Source organism: Macadamia integrifolia, chromosome 2 (assembly GCF_013358625.1).
Source record: "Macadamia integrifolia cultivar HAES 741 chromosome 2, SCU_Mint_v3, whole genome shotgun sequence".
NCBI lineage: Eukaryota > Viridiplantae > Streptophyta > Magnoliopsida > Proteales > Proteaceae > Macadamia > Macadamia integrifolia.
Genome location: NC_056558.1, coordinates 36,737,033 through 36,753,601, shown reverse-complemented (window position 1 = coordinate 36,753,601; position 16,569 = coordinate 36,737,033). Strand labels below are relative to the sequence as shown.

Sequence of the window (16,569 nt, the reverse complement as noted above, 5' to 3'; positions counted from 1 at the left end):
TTGCAGAAATTGCTATGCACTTTCACTTTGCAGATGCATCTCTCTCTCTCTCTCTCTCTCTCTCTCTCATAGAGGGTTCTCTCTTTCTAAAACCCTAGGTTTTGATCATTTGAGAATCATATCACCAAAGATCAATAAATTCTCCCCTATCTAAAATTGGTTTTTGTCAATTTAAATATTTTGTGATTATTTCTTTGCCACATAAGAAGAACTAGCTCAGAGTGTGTGACGATGGCTGTGGTAGTGCAGGTAGGGCAGCAGTTGGGTGTAATGAGCAGATTAAACTGAAGCAACTGGGTGTAAAGAGCAGGGCAGCAGTTGGGTGTGACGAGCAACATATGCACTTGAGTGCAGAGACTAAGGCACTGTTTGACAACGTTTCATTTTGTTATTTCTGCATTTTCTTGTTTCCAGAAATAGAGAAACAACCTAAAAAGTATTTGATAAAGTTGTTCTGTTTTACTTGTTTCTATAAACATAAATCAAAATTTATGCCTATTTATAATTCTAGAAAAGATTTTGACAAAACAAGTCAGATTCTAGAAACAAATTTGAGAAGAAAAAAAAAGGATGTTGTGCCTAATAAATCTCTCAACTATTTAAACCTAAAAAGAGGCAATCGAACCCTCTCTCCCTTTTGGGCATCAGATAATACTATTGGGGTTTTTAATGGCGTTATGTCTGTAAAAAACATTTCGAGAAACATGTTTATCAAACACCAAAAATCCATTTGTTTCCAAAAACGTGAAAAGCCGTTTCTATTATTTCTAGACATAGAAAAAACAAAAACAACAGAAACATTATCAAACGATGCCTAAGTAGCAGTTGATTTGCCTGTTAAGGTGACAGTTTCTTTGAAAAATCATTACAAAGGGGCATCTCTAAACTCACTATGCACCACCAAACCTATATACAAGCAATGACAAGTTTTTTCAAACGATCTGATTCAGGACTACAGACTAAGGGCCTGTTTGGTATTGTTCTAAAAAAACGTTTCTGGAGTTTTTTCGTTATATTGAAACGAAAAAATGGAATCTTCTGTTTGGTGCACTTACGGTCCTTTTCTGTTTTTTTGGAACAAAAAGTGAAAAAAAAAAACTGAAAAAACGAGATTGGACGGAACTCCATTTTCCCAGTTTCGTTCCATTTTACAAAAAAAAAAAAAAAAATTTCAGATAAAAATCTGAAATTTTGAAACACCATTTTTTCGTTTAAAAACTGCGTTTTGAGACAGAAACTGAAATTTTCGTTTTTGATACGAAACGGCGTTTCTGCAACAGAAACGATACCAAACGGGCCCTAAGTTTTTCCAAACGATTTGCATTTAAATCAAACCGAGCTGAACTCATTCAATCTAGGATCCGGATTATCTCCAACAACTGATGTTCTAACAACTTTTCAACAAAATATCGGCACGCCTGAGACTGCATGAGCCTAAGTGTTGCAATATGTGCCTGTGTTTGATTGAAGGATGATTAGAGAGAACAATCGTTAGATAGGAGCCGAATCTTTCAATCCTTAGATAACATTGAGTCACGAAAAGGAAGGAAAAACACCAACTGTTCAAAAGAAATGTTTGGAATAAGTGTAGATTCGATTTAAAAATGTTTTTGAGTCTTTTGATGACTGGTTTGGAATAAGTGTGTATGAGAGAGAGAGAGAGAGAGAGAGAGAGAGAGAGAGAGAGAGTTGTGGGAGTCGTTACATTTTACAGAACATGAGCAAGGCAAGGGCTGGGGGGACAATCCAAGCTGCACCGGATATGTGTCATGTGTGAGACTTTTTCAGTGTTTGCAGACTTTTTGTTGCAGTAGAGCGAGCCTTTGTCTTCGGAGATGGAGAATACATATAAATATAAATATATATATATATATATATATATATTCCATTTTCACTTTTGCCAATTAGGTATGAGAAAAAGAAGAAGCAAATTCCACAAGAAGACAACAAACTTTTCAACTCTAACTTGAAAGGCTGCGTAACTTCAGCCCCTCAAAGAAAGTTTAAACACTCACTTTTTCCTGTATCGTCACGTTCTGTTCGAAAAGCAAACCTCGATGGTTTAATCTCACTTTTTCTTGGTTTCTTATTGATGAATTACTGCTCTATTTAATTATTTGTGTTATTTATTGCATACAACTTATTAAGTAAGATATATATTTTTTTTCTTTATCATTTACCTATAATCATTATAAATCGTTTTTCAAAATTGACATTATAAGTTGCATGTGAACTGAATAACAAAAATCAACTAGAAATTAAAAAAAATCAAAATCAAATAAAAACAATTTTGATTTCAACTTATTCCTCTTCAGTGCGATTTTGATTTTACTTTATCAAAACGTAGATCGAACCAAAATCAGACCGAATAATTAAAACCTCACCATTTGACACTCTACCTGAAGATACGTGTCATTTTTCCATTTAGATACATGCATATACATGCATATATCCCCGAACACATATTCTCTCTCTCTCTCTCTCTCTCTCTCTCTCTCTCTCTAAATTTTTGCATTTCAATTTGGAATGGAAGCTAAAGTTAAATTCCTAGCTACTTCCGAGATAACGAATCAATGGACAGTGGCCTCCACTAATAAACATTGGAATTTCCAACGATGTCTCACCTAATAATCGTTTCTAGCACTCCATCGCTGTATTCCATTCAAAAATGCTACCTCAAGTAACTCTGCGTTTTCTAATGTCAGACATAGATCGATTTCGGCGATCTTGTAGTAAAATAGCAAAAAAATAAATCATGATTTGATGAATGATTTATAAATCATGATTTGATGAATGATTTATAAATCATTCAAAAATTATTTTTTATTTTTTATATTTTAAGGCATGGAGGGAAGGAGGGAAGTAGGTAACTCGAACTTGAGACCCCCTGTTTGAGCATGGGATTTTTGCACACCATAAACTCACCAATTGCCTGTTACATTATCCAACAGGTCATAATGTCTTAATTTTTGTGGCGGCAAAGTTGAGGCAGACTTTCAAGGGTCAAAACAAGTTTATAGATGAGATTCCAGTCAATAAAGTGTGGATTAATACTAAAAACATGATCAAGCTAATTTCAAAAACTGAGGGTGTGGTCTAGCCTTGGAAATCCTTTTAAGACTTTATTTGACATTTACTTGTATTGAAGGTGAGAAGTGATTTTATGTTGATTTATCTGGTTTGCTTAGTCAGTCTTTTTTTTTTTTTTTTTTCTTTTTCCCTTAAATACAAATGACCTTTTAGGGAAAAAAATATTGAGTTCCAAAAATTTGATGTTAATGTGTGCGAGCCCCTCGGGCCACCGCACCTGCTCTTCCAAACCCAGAGAACGAGGAAAAAAAGAGTGCGCTTAGGCTGGTTGTAAACTGGGCTCTGCGCAAACTCTCCTGGTGCTATTGTGCCATTTATCGCTCTAATCGCGATAGCGGCTTCTATGGGCGATTCTGTAATCATACGTAGCCTAGGCCCGACTTAATGAGGGCCGCGCATGAGATCGCACGAGGTGACTTCAAATATGAGTCGGACTATGTGAGCATAGAGGAGCTTCAAAAACAGCTCCGCTTCCTTAAAAAAAAAAAGGAAACGGACAGAATGACATTTAGGTGATGGGGCAGTGCCCTGCCACTACACACTTCCTCACTGATTTAGTGAGAGAAGTGCTCAATCATCCTCCAAGAGATGAAGGGGGTAGCAGTTTCGGTGGGATTCCACCTGAAAGAGGACTGCAAGTAACAATCTAGTTGTGGGGACGATTCAATGAATGTTAACACCAGATCATTGGCCTTGGAGCTCAGTTTCTTTATTTTTCGATGTCTATAATTTTTTTTGGTTACTAAATTTGTCTCAAGTTCAACTGTGTGGTACTTTTGATTAAACAATTAGCTCATCTAGTTATGCATGAACCAATTTTTTGGCTACCAAGTAACTCTTTAGATGATGAAATTAACTTCCTTAATCAAATCATTTTCCTTTTTCCTTGTTCTTAAGGAAAAAAATGAATTATAAAAAAAATTTTACACTTTATTTATCACAGCAAGGAAGGTGATCACAAAAGGGAATGATTGATAAGTGGAGATATTGGGTATATAAGAATGTTAAAAACTAATAATTTTCTTAGCATTTTAATTTAGGGACAAATTTCCTTGCACTCACAGTGAACAAGAATTCATTCATCGCTGGTATCAGGCAGGCTGCTCGAGTTGGGGGGGGAGGGAGCTTAGGGGGCTTGCAGGGTCTTGTCCAAGCCTGCAGCTCAGAAAACTTTGCCCTTTATTTATTTATTTATTTTTCTTCTTTTCATTGCAAAAAACTAACTTCTACTAATTTTTTTCAAAAAAAAAAATTAGATTAGGAAGCCATTTCCACTCAAACCCCCACAAAATTCAACAAATAATGCTTAATCAGATCAACCCTCTTCCCAAGGCCCCAATCACAAGAAAAGAAAAAGAATGTTCAAGCTCTCAAAAATCACACAGAAAAAGGGGGGCCAATAAAAGAGATTAAAAAATAAAAATAGAAAAATTACCAAATCACCAATTTCTCTCTTTGGTTTTGATTCCCTTTTTCTTTTTTTTTCTTTTTTTTTTACCCAGGGTTTTCGTTCGGATTTTTCCTGGAAATGAAACGGGTCATGAGACTCGGGACTGGCTCTACGGTGTGACGCCAGCAAGAGGAGTCCCTATCTCCTGCGGAGGCGTTTGACCGTCAGATCCCTTAAAAGGGTCATCAGACGACTGACGAATTCCATCATCAGTATCAAGCCGATTAATATAATCCATCATACGCACAACTTCCCTAATATCAGGCCGTTGATCTGGCACCGTGGATACACAAGCCATTGCGATCTGTAGAAGCTGCACCATCTCCTCCTCAATATTATGGTATTCCATCAACTCAACATCAAACACCTCCGCCGTCCATTCCTCCCTCACCACCGATTGGACCCATCTCGGCAAATCAATCCCTTCTTCCCCAACCGACGCCTGGTTTGGTGACTTCCCCGTCAGCAGCTCGAGCAGCAAAACCCCAAAACTGTACACGTCAGACTTGAAACTCACCTTCCGAGTCTCCACCACCTCCGGCGCACGGTAGCCCGCCACTCGCTGCGGCGGAGTTGACGTTCCTGCCAACGGGTTCAGCCCGAAGTCCGACATAGCCGCATCCAGGTCCGACTTCAGCAGTACGTTCGACGACTTGATGTTGCCGTGCACCATCTTATCTGACCCGTGAAGGTGAGCCAGCCCCTTCCCGGCACTTACCGCTATCTTCAGGCGGTGGTCCCAGTCCAGTGGCGTCCGACCCGAACCTCTGCTCCCTGTCATCACATCACCCATCAATTCCGGGTTAACCCGATTTCCTTTTTTTTTTTTTTCTAAAGAAAATGGCGGAAATTTAGGGAATTTCCATGACTGTAACAACTGAAACTCTCTAGAGAGAGAGAGAGAGAGAGAGAGAGAGAGAGGTACCGTGAAGAAGGGAAGATAAGCTTCCATTAGGGATGAAATCACAGACGAGAAGCTTCTCGTCCTTGGAGTAGTAAAATGCTCTGAAGGGTACCACATTATTGTGCTTGATCTGGCCTAGAGCTTCCAACTGCAACTCGAATTCCTTCTTCGAGACGGCGACGTCTTTCAATCTCTTCACCACAACAGTCGTTCCTTCCTCCAATACAGCCTTATATGATGTACCCATGCCTCCTTTCCCTAACACCTCTGCTGATGCTCTCAGTAGATCTTCCAAATCGAAGTTATTGTTTCCACAATTGAAGAATACCAACTTGTTCCTCTCTGATTCGGCTGACCCACCCGGGCCATTGTCTTTCGAAGATGTTCCCGTCTCTGCGACTACCGATCGAGTCCCCGGCTTTGGATGCTTCCCTGCTTTCCTCCGATGCCGCTTCCGCAAGCAAAGATGAAGAATCAGAAGCAAAATTAATAAGATTATGCCTGCCCCGACAGAAATCGAGATGATTGCTGCTTTGGATAGTTTTTTGGATGAGAAAAATGGGTTGCAGGGCTTCAACGGTGTTCCACAGAGATTTATGTTGCAGGCAAAAGAAGAAGCAGGGAACATTGAGAGCGTTTGAGGAATGGGGCCGTTGAGATTGTTATAAGAAACATTGAAATCGATCAAACCTAAGGGATCAATGCTGGGGAGATTCCCAGAGAATCCATTGTTTTGCAGGAAAAGCCCAGTCAAGTGGGTAAGATTGTTGACGGAGAAGGGTATTTCTCCGGTGAAGTTATTGAACGACAGGTCCAACCGTGTAAGCCGAGTCAATCTAGTCAAGCTCGAGGGGAACTCGCCTGAGAAGAGATTGTTCTGGAGGTAGATATTGCGCAGAAGCTTCAACTGAGAAAAATCAGTAGGAAGCTTTCCGGAAAGACGATTCGAACGGAGGCTGAGAACGCGGAGTTGGGTAAGACGGCCGAGGGTGTTGGAAGGGATCTGACCAACGAGTCCCACAGCTGGAAGACGAAGAGAGTATACGTAAGAACGGTTGTCGTTGCATTCGACTCCGACCCAGTTGCAGACAGAGACTGACTGGTTCCATTGAAGGCGGTTCGAGTGAAGCACTCCCGAGAGGAAATCTAAAAGGGCTTGCTTGTCTGCGTTTGGCTCTGAATCGACTTGCAGACACAGGAGGAGCAGTACGGAGACCCAAAGCACAGAGAAAACAGATATGAAGGACAATGCCATTAGAGGGATTACAAGAAGACAGAGACGATGTCTTTAATGCATGGTCCGCGAAGGTGGTTTACGATGACGGTTTCGAACGCTGAGAAAAGCTGTTTTCCGGTGATTAGCCATGTGAGCAAAACCACGCGCAAGACAACGGAGAGAGAGAGGCTACAGAATACACTGTGTTGGAAATAGGAGACAAAAGTGAAAAAGAGTGAGAGAAAGAAACGAATCCTTAATAGATGGGAATTTGAAAATGGGTGGGGTCCGTTTGAGTCCACCTCTGACAGCCGTCGGATTAATCACTGTAATTTCAATTCGACGGCCAGCGGAAGAGGTTTGAAATGATGAATTATTCGGCTACTGTTTGCCAGTTGGGATGAATTTGAAACCTATTGGAAAGGTCGGGTGAGGGTGGACCCACAGTGTTTGACAGGCGAGTAAAAAATCTTAGCCATATTAGGAGATTGCTACACTTGTCAAGATAAGACAGAGGGACGTATCTACTGTCTTCGTACGGACTTACGATTTGAGAAGAGTCCTGAACTTTCGGGAGTCTGGAACTCAGGATTACTTTTATGCAGTTATAGTTTACGATGTTTCCACATTGCTAATGGATGAGTCACAAATTTAATTTACGGGCAGTATAATGGGGAAGGATAGGGGTGTCAATTTTAGGTCTACCATTTAAGCCCAATCGAACTCGACCCGATTAAGTAATACATGGTGCAGACACCTAGCACGACGGTACCCGACCAGCCCATTATTTTTTATTCATGGAAGCCAGATAATGGCCCTTGCCATTTCCCCAGAGTTTCTTGAAATTAAGAGGGTTAGGTAACATCTACCGAACTAGGTGACAGAAATCTAGTTGGTGTTATTCCCTTAGATGCCCTTTGGCAGCTTCCATCCCTGCAGAAACTGGGTCTGGAATCGAATTTCGTGTATGGAACAATCACAGACATTTGAGGAATTTCAGTAGCTTTCGGTACTTAATAAATCTTGGGTTCAATTCCTTCTCCGATATGATCCCTGATTTATCCACTCTAACCCAATTAGAAGTTTGAGTTCTCCAATCCTTTTCCATGGAGTTCGCTGGCTAACATGACACACACGACGACCAAAGGAGTAGCAGCAGCAATGCCACTGTATGCTTCAATTCTATGGCCAACGAGTCCAACTCCAACCCGAACCTGAATTGCACTGAGTTGGTGAATAGAGAGAGAGAGAGGCTCGAACCTGCAAATCTAGAACCACTGGAGAAGAAGGTGCAGCAGCCAATCAGAATGTGCAACCGCCAATCTGCTGTTCCAGAATGGATATGGTTAAAAAATCGGGTTGGGTAGATGGATTACATGTCTCTTTCTCTCTCCTCATCCTCACCCTCCATGTGGCATAGACATGCGTCGACTGCTGCAAGTAACACTGCACTGCACTGCGCAATCTAAGAACAATAAAGAATCTGGATCCTTGGGGATGTGGGTTAAGAAGGATGGCTCACAAAGTGAATTGTAGTGAGTGGTGGTTTGATAGTGGTGAATTGAGAGAGAGAATGTTTGTTATGATATCATGTAAGTCATATGTGGAGCTGATCCCACGTCGGATTTAAAAGAGATTTGATGAGGGTTGATATGGTCTTTTGTTCCCTCATCTTATAAACCGATTTCTAGGGTTGAGTTCTTCCAAGTCATCAAATCCCCAGTCAAATCATTATGCATTAGAAACATAGAACACATTTCCACAATAGATTCCATCATAAAAAATTTGGGACAGTAGAGCTTCTCAGATCCTTATCTGTGCTAGTTCTTGACAAAAACTGAAACAAATGCTGAGAATATGAGTCTATCAATAAACACAGATCTAAGTCAAATGAAACAAGAATCTGTTAGTGCCGCATATGATACAGTTGGTTGATCACCTCAAGATTAACTCTAAAACACAGCTAAAACCGACGATCAGAAAAATTAACCCACCCCCACTTTAGTTTAGTTCCCCAAACTATCCAAGAAGCCCTGCAACTCTCGCAGACCCTCAGCAGATATGCTTCGCTGCACTCTTGGGCGCGGCACAACCAGATTTGGTGGAGGCTTCAAGTGGAAGCACACCACTACAACAGCTAGGTTGTCCCCACTATTCCTTTTCAAAGCCTCATCGATCATTTCCTTGCAACACAAGACTGGGTCATTGTGCTCCTGGAGCTTCTTCCTAGCAAAATCGACCGCATTCTGGCTCATAAAGACATCCCAGATTCCATCACAACCCATGATCAAGAATTCATCCTCCTCCGTCAAGTTCGTACTCATCAGCTCAGGCTCAGCACTAAGGGGTCCACCTTCCCCATTCTTCATTCCTTCCATGTGCCAGTCCCCAAGGGCACGAGCAACATTAAGCTGCCCATTGAGGTAGCCATCATAGACATGCCCTCCTGAAGCTTCTATCCGCATCCTCTCTTTGATGCAGACTGGCTTGTGATCCCTCGACATTTCAATTGCTTTGCCCCGACGGGAGAGTACTGCCCTGCAGTCTCCAGCATTTGCAACCACCAATGACCTGCCATAAGATGCAAATCAATAGAGTTGTAAAAAAGCCATAAAGCAGGACAGAATGTAATCATGTTGAAATAAGCCATGTGGTCATTATTCCAATAAATGCATAAACCATGAAAATAAAAGACTATAGACGGTCCCAGACTGCCATGAGTGCAACAGGCCATGATACCAACTAGCTGATAAGATGCCAGAATTATATATCCACACTTACCTAGAGCTCAGACTCATGAAACAGTCGCATATGTTCGCTCAGGCTCAAGCTCTGTTTCAACTCCCAAGGACTTGCCAAGCTCAGGCAAAGCTTCGCTCAGCTTACTGAAGTCCAGACTGGCAACAGGTACACATAGACCCAAATTATTAAAGCCACAAATTCCCAGCCAAATCCCATATACTAAGCTAGATCTTTAAGATTAAGATTACGATGGAAACCTGAACATGAATCCCTCTCAACTAGAACTTACGGTGGAAATGTTCTCTATCTCCACAATACTTCGGCTATTCATTTCATATTACCCCCTTGAAGTTTAAGAATCTTTCATCAGTATAAAAAATGTGAAACCTTCGGACTAAAAACTCCTGACTTCTCAAAATGGCCATTCTACCCTTCAACCTATCACATCATCATCCTCATTTTTTTATTATATGAAAAAAATGGGGGATTGACACCAACTACCCCTAAAACCCAAATAGATTTAACATGTAGCAACATGGGACCCATGTAAGGTACTGTACTCCCAATACCCAGCTCCAACCATTCTCTCTGTCACCCACTTCTACACCTCTCTTTCCCCACCATTTCCTGCACATTGTCAAGTGGTCATGGTGGGACCTCGCACATGCAGGAGCCTCGTGCACCGTATACGCCCTTTTTTTTTGTCAAGAGGGCTGTGTGCAGATCCCACATACCATATCAGATATGTTTGTGGCCTTTGGTGCTGGTATTGCAAGATTAAAAGAATAATGCAGAAAGAGTCATCTTGGAGGAGTTAATAACATGCAATGAAAAAGTTCCACTTTTAGGATACAAAAAAAGGGACCCCTATAGCCAACAGGGGAAACAACTTTTCCCCTAAATTATCCTAATTTAGCTGGCTATGCTAAATAAGTTGCGCTTGACCAGTCCCACATTTCCAACCAGAAGGATGAGATGAAACAAAGCAAGCTCAAGCAATACAATCTAGATCAGCTGTCGACGGAACTACATGTCGTGGAGAATACAAGGTTGTTTAGAAGCATCCATTGATGAGTGTTATGAGGTGACATGGTTCCCTTGGTACTTATCACACACAAACAACCCTACAGTACTTTTAACCTTCAAATTGTTGAACTCAGGCTGTCATAGAGAAAAGGATAATCTCTGACCCACAAAAATTTGCCCAACTCACTCGTTGGCATCAAAATCCCTCAAGTGCATAGGTGCACATACACACATCCCTCACATGCACATGCCTAGCAACCATCTCGCTCAGTCTACCAGATATTCAGATACATTCAATGCACCTTGCAGTGCACTTCACAAATATACATACAACCACAGAGCAAAGTAAACCACAATAGCACACACTAAAAGGAGACTAGGCTTACACGGTTCAGCAGTGTGCCTACATCCACGGTGCATATGGCAGTTTGGGCTACAACCCAAATCCTACCTTGGGGTATATGCACAATACATTTCAATTCGACGACACCCACGGTCAAGAGCCGACCCCCAATACAGGTAGCACCCACTACCAAGGAGCACCAACCCCTAATTTATGTAGTTACAACTCCAACGGAGCATCCACCCTCGACTTTATGTGGCACCCAACCACGAAGGAGCTTCAACCCTTCTACCAAGCACCCACTCGTAGCCTTGGTGATTACAATCAAATAGACAACAAGAATGTCCCAAGTCTACACATTTCATCATACATCTTGTCTATGCAATAGTACATATATATGTGGGAAATACAAACAAGAACAGTTACCTCCAACCAATGTTGTTTTACCTTGTGCAATTCACTCTTTTCAAGTCTTCTTTGCCGCTGGAGCTTCAACCAAGTCATCACTTGGGGATTCTTGAAGCTTCTCACAAACCCTAGGTTTGTTCTTACATCAACAACCCTTTACTCAGATGCTTGAAAGCATTAATGGAACATTGAAGGTTGTGGATTCTAGGGTTCCTTGCTTGGAAGCCACTCCAAAACCCCTTTTTCTTTCTCCAAAATCCTTTTCTATTACCTTTCTTCATCAAGCCAAGGGTTATATATAAGATTCCCAAGAGAATAGCCCTAAAACAGTCCACATTCACACATTTTATGCTGCTACCAGCGTATCGATTCTTGACAGCGTACTGGCCGAGCTTGGTGCATACTACCAACATCAGCTGGTTACCATTTGGCATGCCACCACCTCAGGCCGGCGCCTTAGGCTAGCATCTGACATGCCACCACCTCAGACCAGAAGCTTCAATGCATTCTGCCACCATTGACTGGTTGATTCGGTGTGCCACCAACTCAGGTCAGCACCCCGACCACTGCTCACTAAAATTGCCATAACTCCAAATCCGATTGACTTGATTCTTTCACTGACTTAAAGCTGACTTGAAGAGCCACGACTTTCATGTTTTTCTCTTCAACTTAGGATGAGTGCACAGGGACATAAAACTAGCTTGAATCTGATATATGTGCAAACATAGCTTCCTTAAGCTTGTGAATCATATCTGAAGATCAAGCCATACTTCTAAATCCTATATAATGATTCTTGAATGATTGGAAAGATTCAGAGATCTACCTTTCTCATATTTTGAGCTTTCACAAATTCCAAAGGACAGCTCAAAGCACCCCTGAAGCCACTGCATAGACACAAAACTTGCAATCTTTAGCTCTTCTCATTTCCCATTGCAAGTTGTGCTCTTCTTCACAGTTCACATTGGCCTCTCTTCCATTGCACATCAGTAACTGTGAGTGTGTTGGCCAACTAACTATGTTAACAACAATGACAACACCGACGGCCTCTACACTTAACAATCTCCCCTTGGAATTTTGGCGACACACACATGCAACCCACTCTGCTCTCTCCTGCCTCAAAACACAAACACAGACCCTATGCAATTCACAATGTGTATAGGCTCTTTGCATATGCCCATATTCTCCCCCTTTGACAACAAGTCCAAAGGTCGTATACAAGACTCCCACTGAGTCCAAACCATGCTCTCTTCTCAAAGCATTCTCCCCCTTTGAGATGTCTCACTACTCAAATCTCTCTCCACCTTTGACATCGGTATCAAAGAATCAAGCACATGACTCCTGATTTTCCTCAAAGGCCTCATGTTCATGACAAGTAAATTGAGCGTTTCATCTCCTCAACCAGCTCAATTAGAGCAATATCTACAAGTGAAAGGCGTTGCATAGGACTAGGCAAAACCACCTTTTTAAGGCAACAAAAAAAAAAAAGACCCCCTCAATAGGATATTGATTCTTTGATGCTGAGTTAGCAAACTGATGTCGTAACTCGTAACAAGCGGTTCAAAGTCTGGTCCACTGAAACCAACAAAATCGAAAGCTTAATCTAGCGACACAAGAAAGATAGATCGAGATTCAGCAAGAGGTTTATATTCCTTCCTTTCATAGGTTGGAGGAAACCTTGCATTTACATATGAGATTTCCTTCGGTTGCTTGCTTCAACTGGACAAGCCATACTTCACACTGACCCAATAAAAAATAAGTGAAATCTAAACATTCATTTCTATACTCGGTTTGAAACAAGTGGTTTATCCCACTTTATTTGGGAAAGGTCTTAGATCTACTAAGATCTAGTGGGGGACAACTTCATCAATCAGACTCAGACACGGAGGGATCCCATTCATTTTCTATCGACTTACTAACACTGAGATTCTTTTTATTATAAGAAATTTCAAGGAAAAAAAACCACTGTGGATGTTTGACTTTAATCCTGCACCGGTGTTTGATGAGATGGGAGAAGTTTTTCATGTTGGCCGGCCACTCGTCCATGCCCAATCCCAATGGACAAACCTTAGATCCACCCCTAGCTCTATAATCCACCCATATTCCCCAATCCCTGAAAACCCTCCTTGGCCTAGCCCTCATTCCACAAAATGCTTTATTGGAGGTAAGATGAGGTTGCTCGCATAATCCATGGCCATATGTTGTGCTTGAAATCAGAGCTCCTATAACCGATGAAGGAAGATTACGGATGTAATCAATCCCAGATAAGAACTAGTAACAGGCTCCAAACATTAGGTAAATAATAGACTCACTTATGATCAGAAGTAACAATTGAGAAATAAAAACCTAAATTAGGTCAAATCAGTAGCCTATAACTCACAAAATATCAGATTCTGCTGGCTGAAATCTCAGTAGAGCCTGAAATTCGGATCAAATGTAAGTCTTCCATGGCCAAAAAAAACCCCAAACTATTATCAGCTTCTGCTGGCTGAACTGGGAGTTATGCTGTTTCTTGATTCTGGACAGAAATAGGGAACAAATTGGAGAATTTCAACAGCAGCAGCTACAGGCCTTGGATGGCCTCTATCTCCTGGTCAAAGGACCCTTATAGTGTGCCAAATAAAACCCCAGAACAGGGGCTGCAACAGAACAAAGGCCAGAAACTTAGGGTGGTTCAATAGCCTTCCCAGAAAAACCCTCCTTCAAGCTATCACAGGCTCTTCCTCAATTCATGAAATAGCAGTACTCCAGGGGGTTTAACAGCTTGATTCAGATTACAAAATATCTCTCAACACACAGTAGTAACAAGGGAATATAGAGGAAGAAGAAGATAAAGGATGGAAAACTCAATGGGATAAATGTGGGTGGGGGTAGGCTATCTCAGCCATGGGCCTCTCACCCGCTGCTATCTCAGCTGTGGAAAACTGGTCTTTCTCAGACAAACTAGCAAGCAAGCCCACTCATAAAATTCATTAATCGATTGTCTTGAGAATCTTACATTAGTTGGCTTTATATAGGTTCAGCCATGCCTTCAAAACAAAATGTTTACAAATTAGAAACTAAACTGAAAAAGGATATTTTCAAGAATAGAAAGTGATACAAAATAAAAACTAATAGAATAGGAAACAAAGGACTTCCTAATCTAAGCTTGCTTGCCAAGACATTTAAAAAAAAAAAAGGGGGGGTTGGGGTGGGAAAGGAAACTCCTAAAACTGGAAACAAATAACTTGTCTTTAAGCAAAGACAAACAAATAATAACAATCAAAGGAAACTTAAACTAAGGGCCCGTTTGATAACGTTTCAAGAAACGCGTTTCTGCTGTTTCTGTGTCTGGAAACGGCAGAAACGGAACAAAAAGCGTTTCATAAAACTGTTTTGTTTCACTTGTTTTCAGAAATAGAAATTGAAATTTCTACCTATTTATGGCTCAATAAATGACCCAGGCCATTCTTTCGCTGGTTACTATCGACTTCTAGAAACATGGCTTATCAAACACCTTAATTCCATTTCTGTTTCTAGAAACAGAAACGGTAGAAACGTTATCAAAGGAGCCCGAAGTACACAAATCCAAGGAATCCCTTCTAGAAGAACCTTGCTCAAACAGTCCATATGGGCCCCCCCCCAACATTGTCCATGTGAACAGTGGTCACGGTTACTGTTCACGTAAACAGTAAAAAAAATTTCCCTCTAAATTTTAGTCGAAGACTCTTCTTCTTCCTGCTTTGATCTACATCACCATACCCATTGCATGCAAAGGAATAGCCCGATAAAATAATTATTGTTGAGCCTGGATTGTGGTCTCTACCAACCTGTGAGCGCCATGTATAATGTACCTCCTTGGCATTTGGTAGGTAAGCCTACTGTAGCTGTCATTGTTCACCTCTTGCCTTGTCTTACATAGCATTCCTTTTGCTTTGGCTTGTCTGGGGTCTCTTGTCTGTGATCCTCACCAGATTTTGAGCTTTTCTTTTCCCTTGGTCTTGGTTAAGCTATCATAGTCACTCTTCCTGGCCTGCTGTGCATTTACCGCCTCTTGCCTTTCTTCCCTGTCCCTGTTGTCTCCTTTTCTCTTTTACTCACAGGACTCTCATTTGTGACTTTTCCTCCTGCCTTGCCTTCACAGACTCATTTTCCTTTGCCTTACTTGAAATGCTTCCTCTACAAAGCCGAGTCCAATATTGAAGCATGTGGGTCTCTGACTTTTCTGAATCTCATCAAGCTTACCTATCCTTTCTTCAAGCTCATAAAGATGACACACGTCTTGATTAAGCTCTGTCATTTGGGTCTTCAGGCTTGTGAACTCACTCTCAAGTCTGCAGCTGTTTTCTTACTGCAAGATGAATTGGATTCTAGTGCTTCCACTATGACTTTGTACTCCTTCACTTGCCCCTTCAACTTCATGACAAGTTCAGTGGCTTCCCTAAGATTTCTGGAGTTCTTCTTATGCCATCTCCCTGCACTCAACTCATCTAAGGCGGAAATCATCTCTCCTTCAAGGTCATCTTCTGCTTCATTCTCCTCTTCATTTATCTCTGAACCAGTTTTCTCTTCATCAGATTTTCTCTCCCTTTCTGCCCTTTCTTTGCAATGCCCTTAAACAAGGATTCATTTCCTTCATTTTCTGACCAACTAGTGGAACACTAATTTGATAAGTTGGCATACTTCTTGGAAATGAAGCTTTTCTTACTTGACTTTGCCCATTTCTTTTTTAACCTTCTTCTGTCCCAGCTTCTATCACTGGAGTCATCATCACTGTTGCTCTCCCCTTGGAAAGGACATTTTGAACCAAAGTGTCCAATTCCTCCACAATTGAAACACTTCAGTGGTACTTCCCTTTGTACCTTCCCTGTTCTCTTTGTAGGTTCTTGACAAAGTTAGCTTCTGATTAATTCTTTGAGCTTTCTGCTTCTGACTCTTTGAATGCTCTGTGACCCATCTGTGCTTTGAATGCGGCCTCTCTGCCTGTGGGTTTGGATGGTACCAAACTACCAATTCTCATCTCATAGGCTGTCAAGGATCCATGCATCCCAGCCATGATAAATATATCTAAGTCCTTAGCCTCTTCAATGGATGAGACATTGGAGCCAAATATAGGTGGCAGAGATCTGAGGACCTTCTCAAATACTGTATCTTAAAGCTCTACCCCCAAGACCTCAGATAGAGATAGCATTCACAGTCTCATTGAAGCTTTGTATGCCATCCACATTCTCATCTTCCGGCATCTTCAACCCTTAAATTGATAGTATGTCTATAGCTTAGTTTTTTGTTCTGTTTTGTATTGTTTTCTTTTTTTGTTTTTTTTTTTGTTTTTTTGTTTTTTTGTTTTTTTTTTTTTTTTTTTTTTTTTTTTTTTTTTTTTTTTTTTTTTTTTTTTTTTTTTTTTTTTTTTTGAG

The 16,569-nt window shown here is 41.1% G+C and overlaps 2 protein-coding genes across 4 annotated transcripts in view; both read right to left on the bottom strand.

Annotated features, from left to right (window-relative positions):
• Positions 1 to 4,342: 4,342 nt before the first annotated feature.
• LOC122062092 (probable inactive receptor kinase At2g26730) lies at positions 4,343 to 7,114 on the bottom strand. The gene is made up of 2 exons (XM_042625740.1): positions 5,466 to 7,114; positions 4,343 to 5,314 (listed from the first exon to the last, which is right to left on the bottom strand). The coding sequence occupies exons 1-2, from the start codon at positions 6,697 to 6,699 to the stop codon at positions 4,650 to 4,652; spliced, it is 1,899 nt and encodes a 632-aa protein (XP_042481674.1). The 5' UTR covers positions 6,700 to 7,114; the 3' UTR covers positions 4,343 to 4,649.
• Positions 7,115 to 8,507: 1,393 nt separating this feature from the next.
• The window catches only part of LOC122062100 (probable protein phosphatase 2C 57), a 23,367-nt gene continuing 15,305 nt past the window's right edge, over positions 8,508 to 16,569 (bottom strand). For all 3 annotated transcript variants that reach the window (XM_042625752.1, XM_042625760.1, XM_042625767.1), the window contains exon 4: positions 8,508 to 9,231. In XM_042625752.1, coding sequence (XP_042481686.1) covers positions 8,667 to 9,231 — 565 coding nt within the window. In that variant the 3' untranslated portion in view covers positions 8,508 to 8,666. The remainder of the gene's footprint in view (positions 9,232 to 16,569) is intronic.

Bases quoted from the DNA above. Each gene is read 5' to 3' on its own strand.
- LOC122062092 (XM_042625740.1), bottom strand. From the start codon at position 6,699: ATGGCATTGTCCTTCATATCTGTTTTCTCTGTGCTTTGGGTCTCCGTA. The intron at 5,315-5,465 runs GTACCTCTCTCT...ATGTGATGACAG, and splicing joins CTTATCTTCCCTTCTTCACG to GGAGCAGAGGTTCGGGTCGG.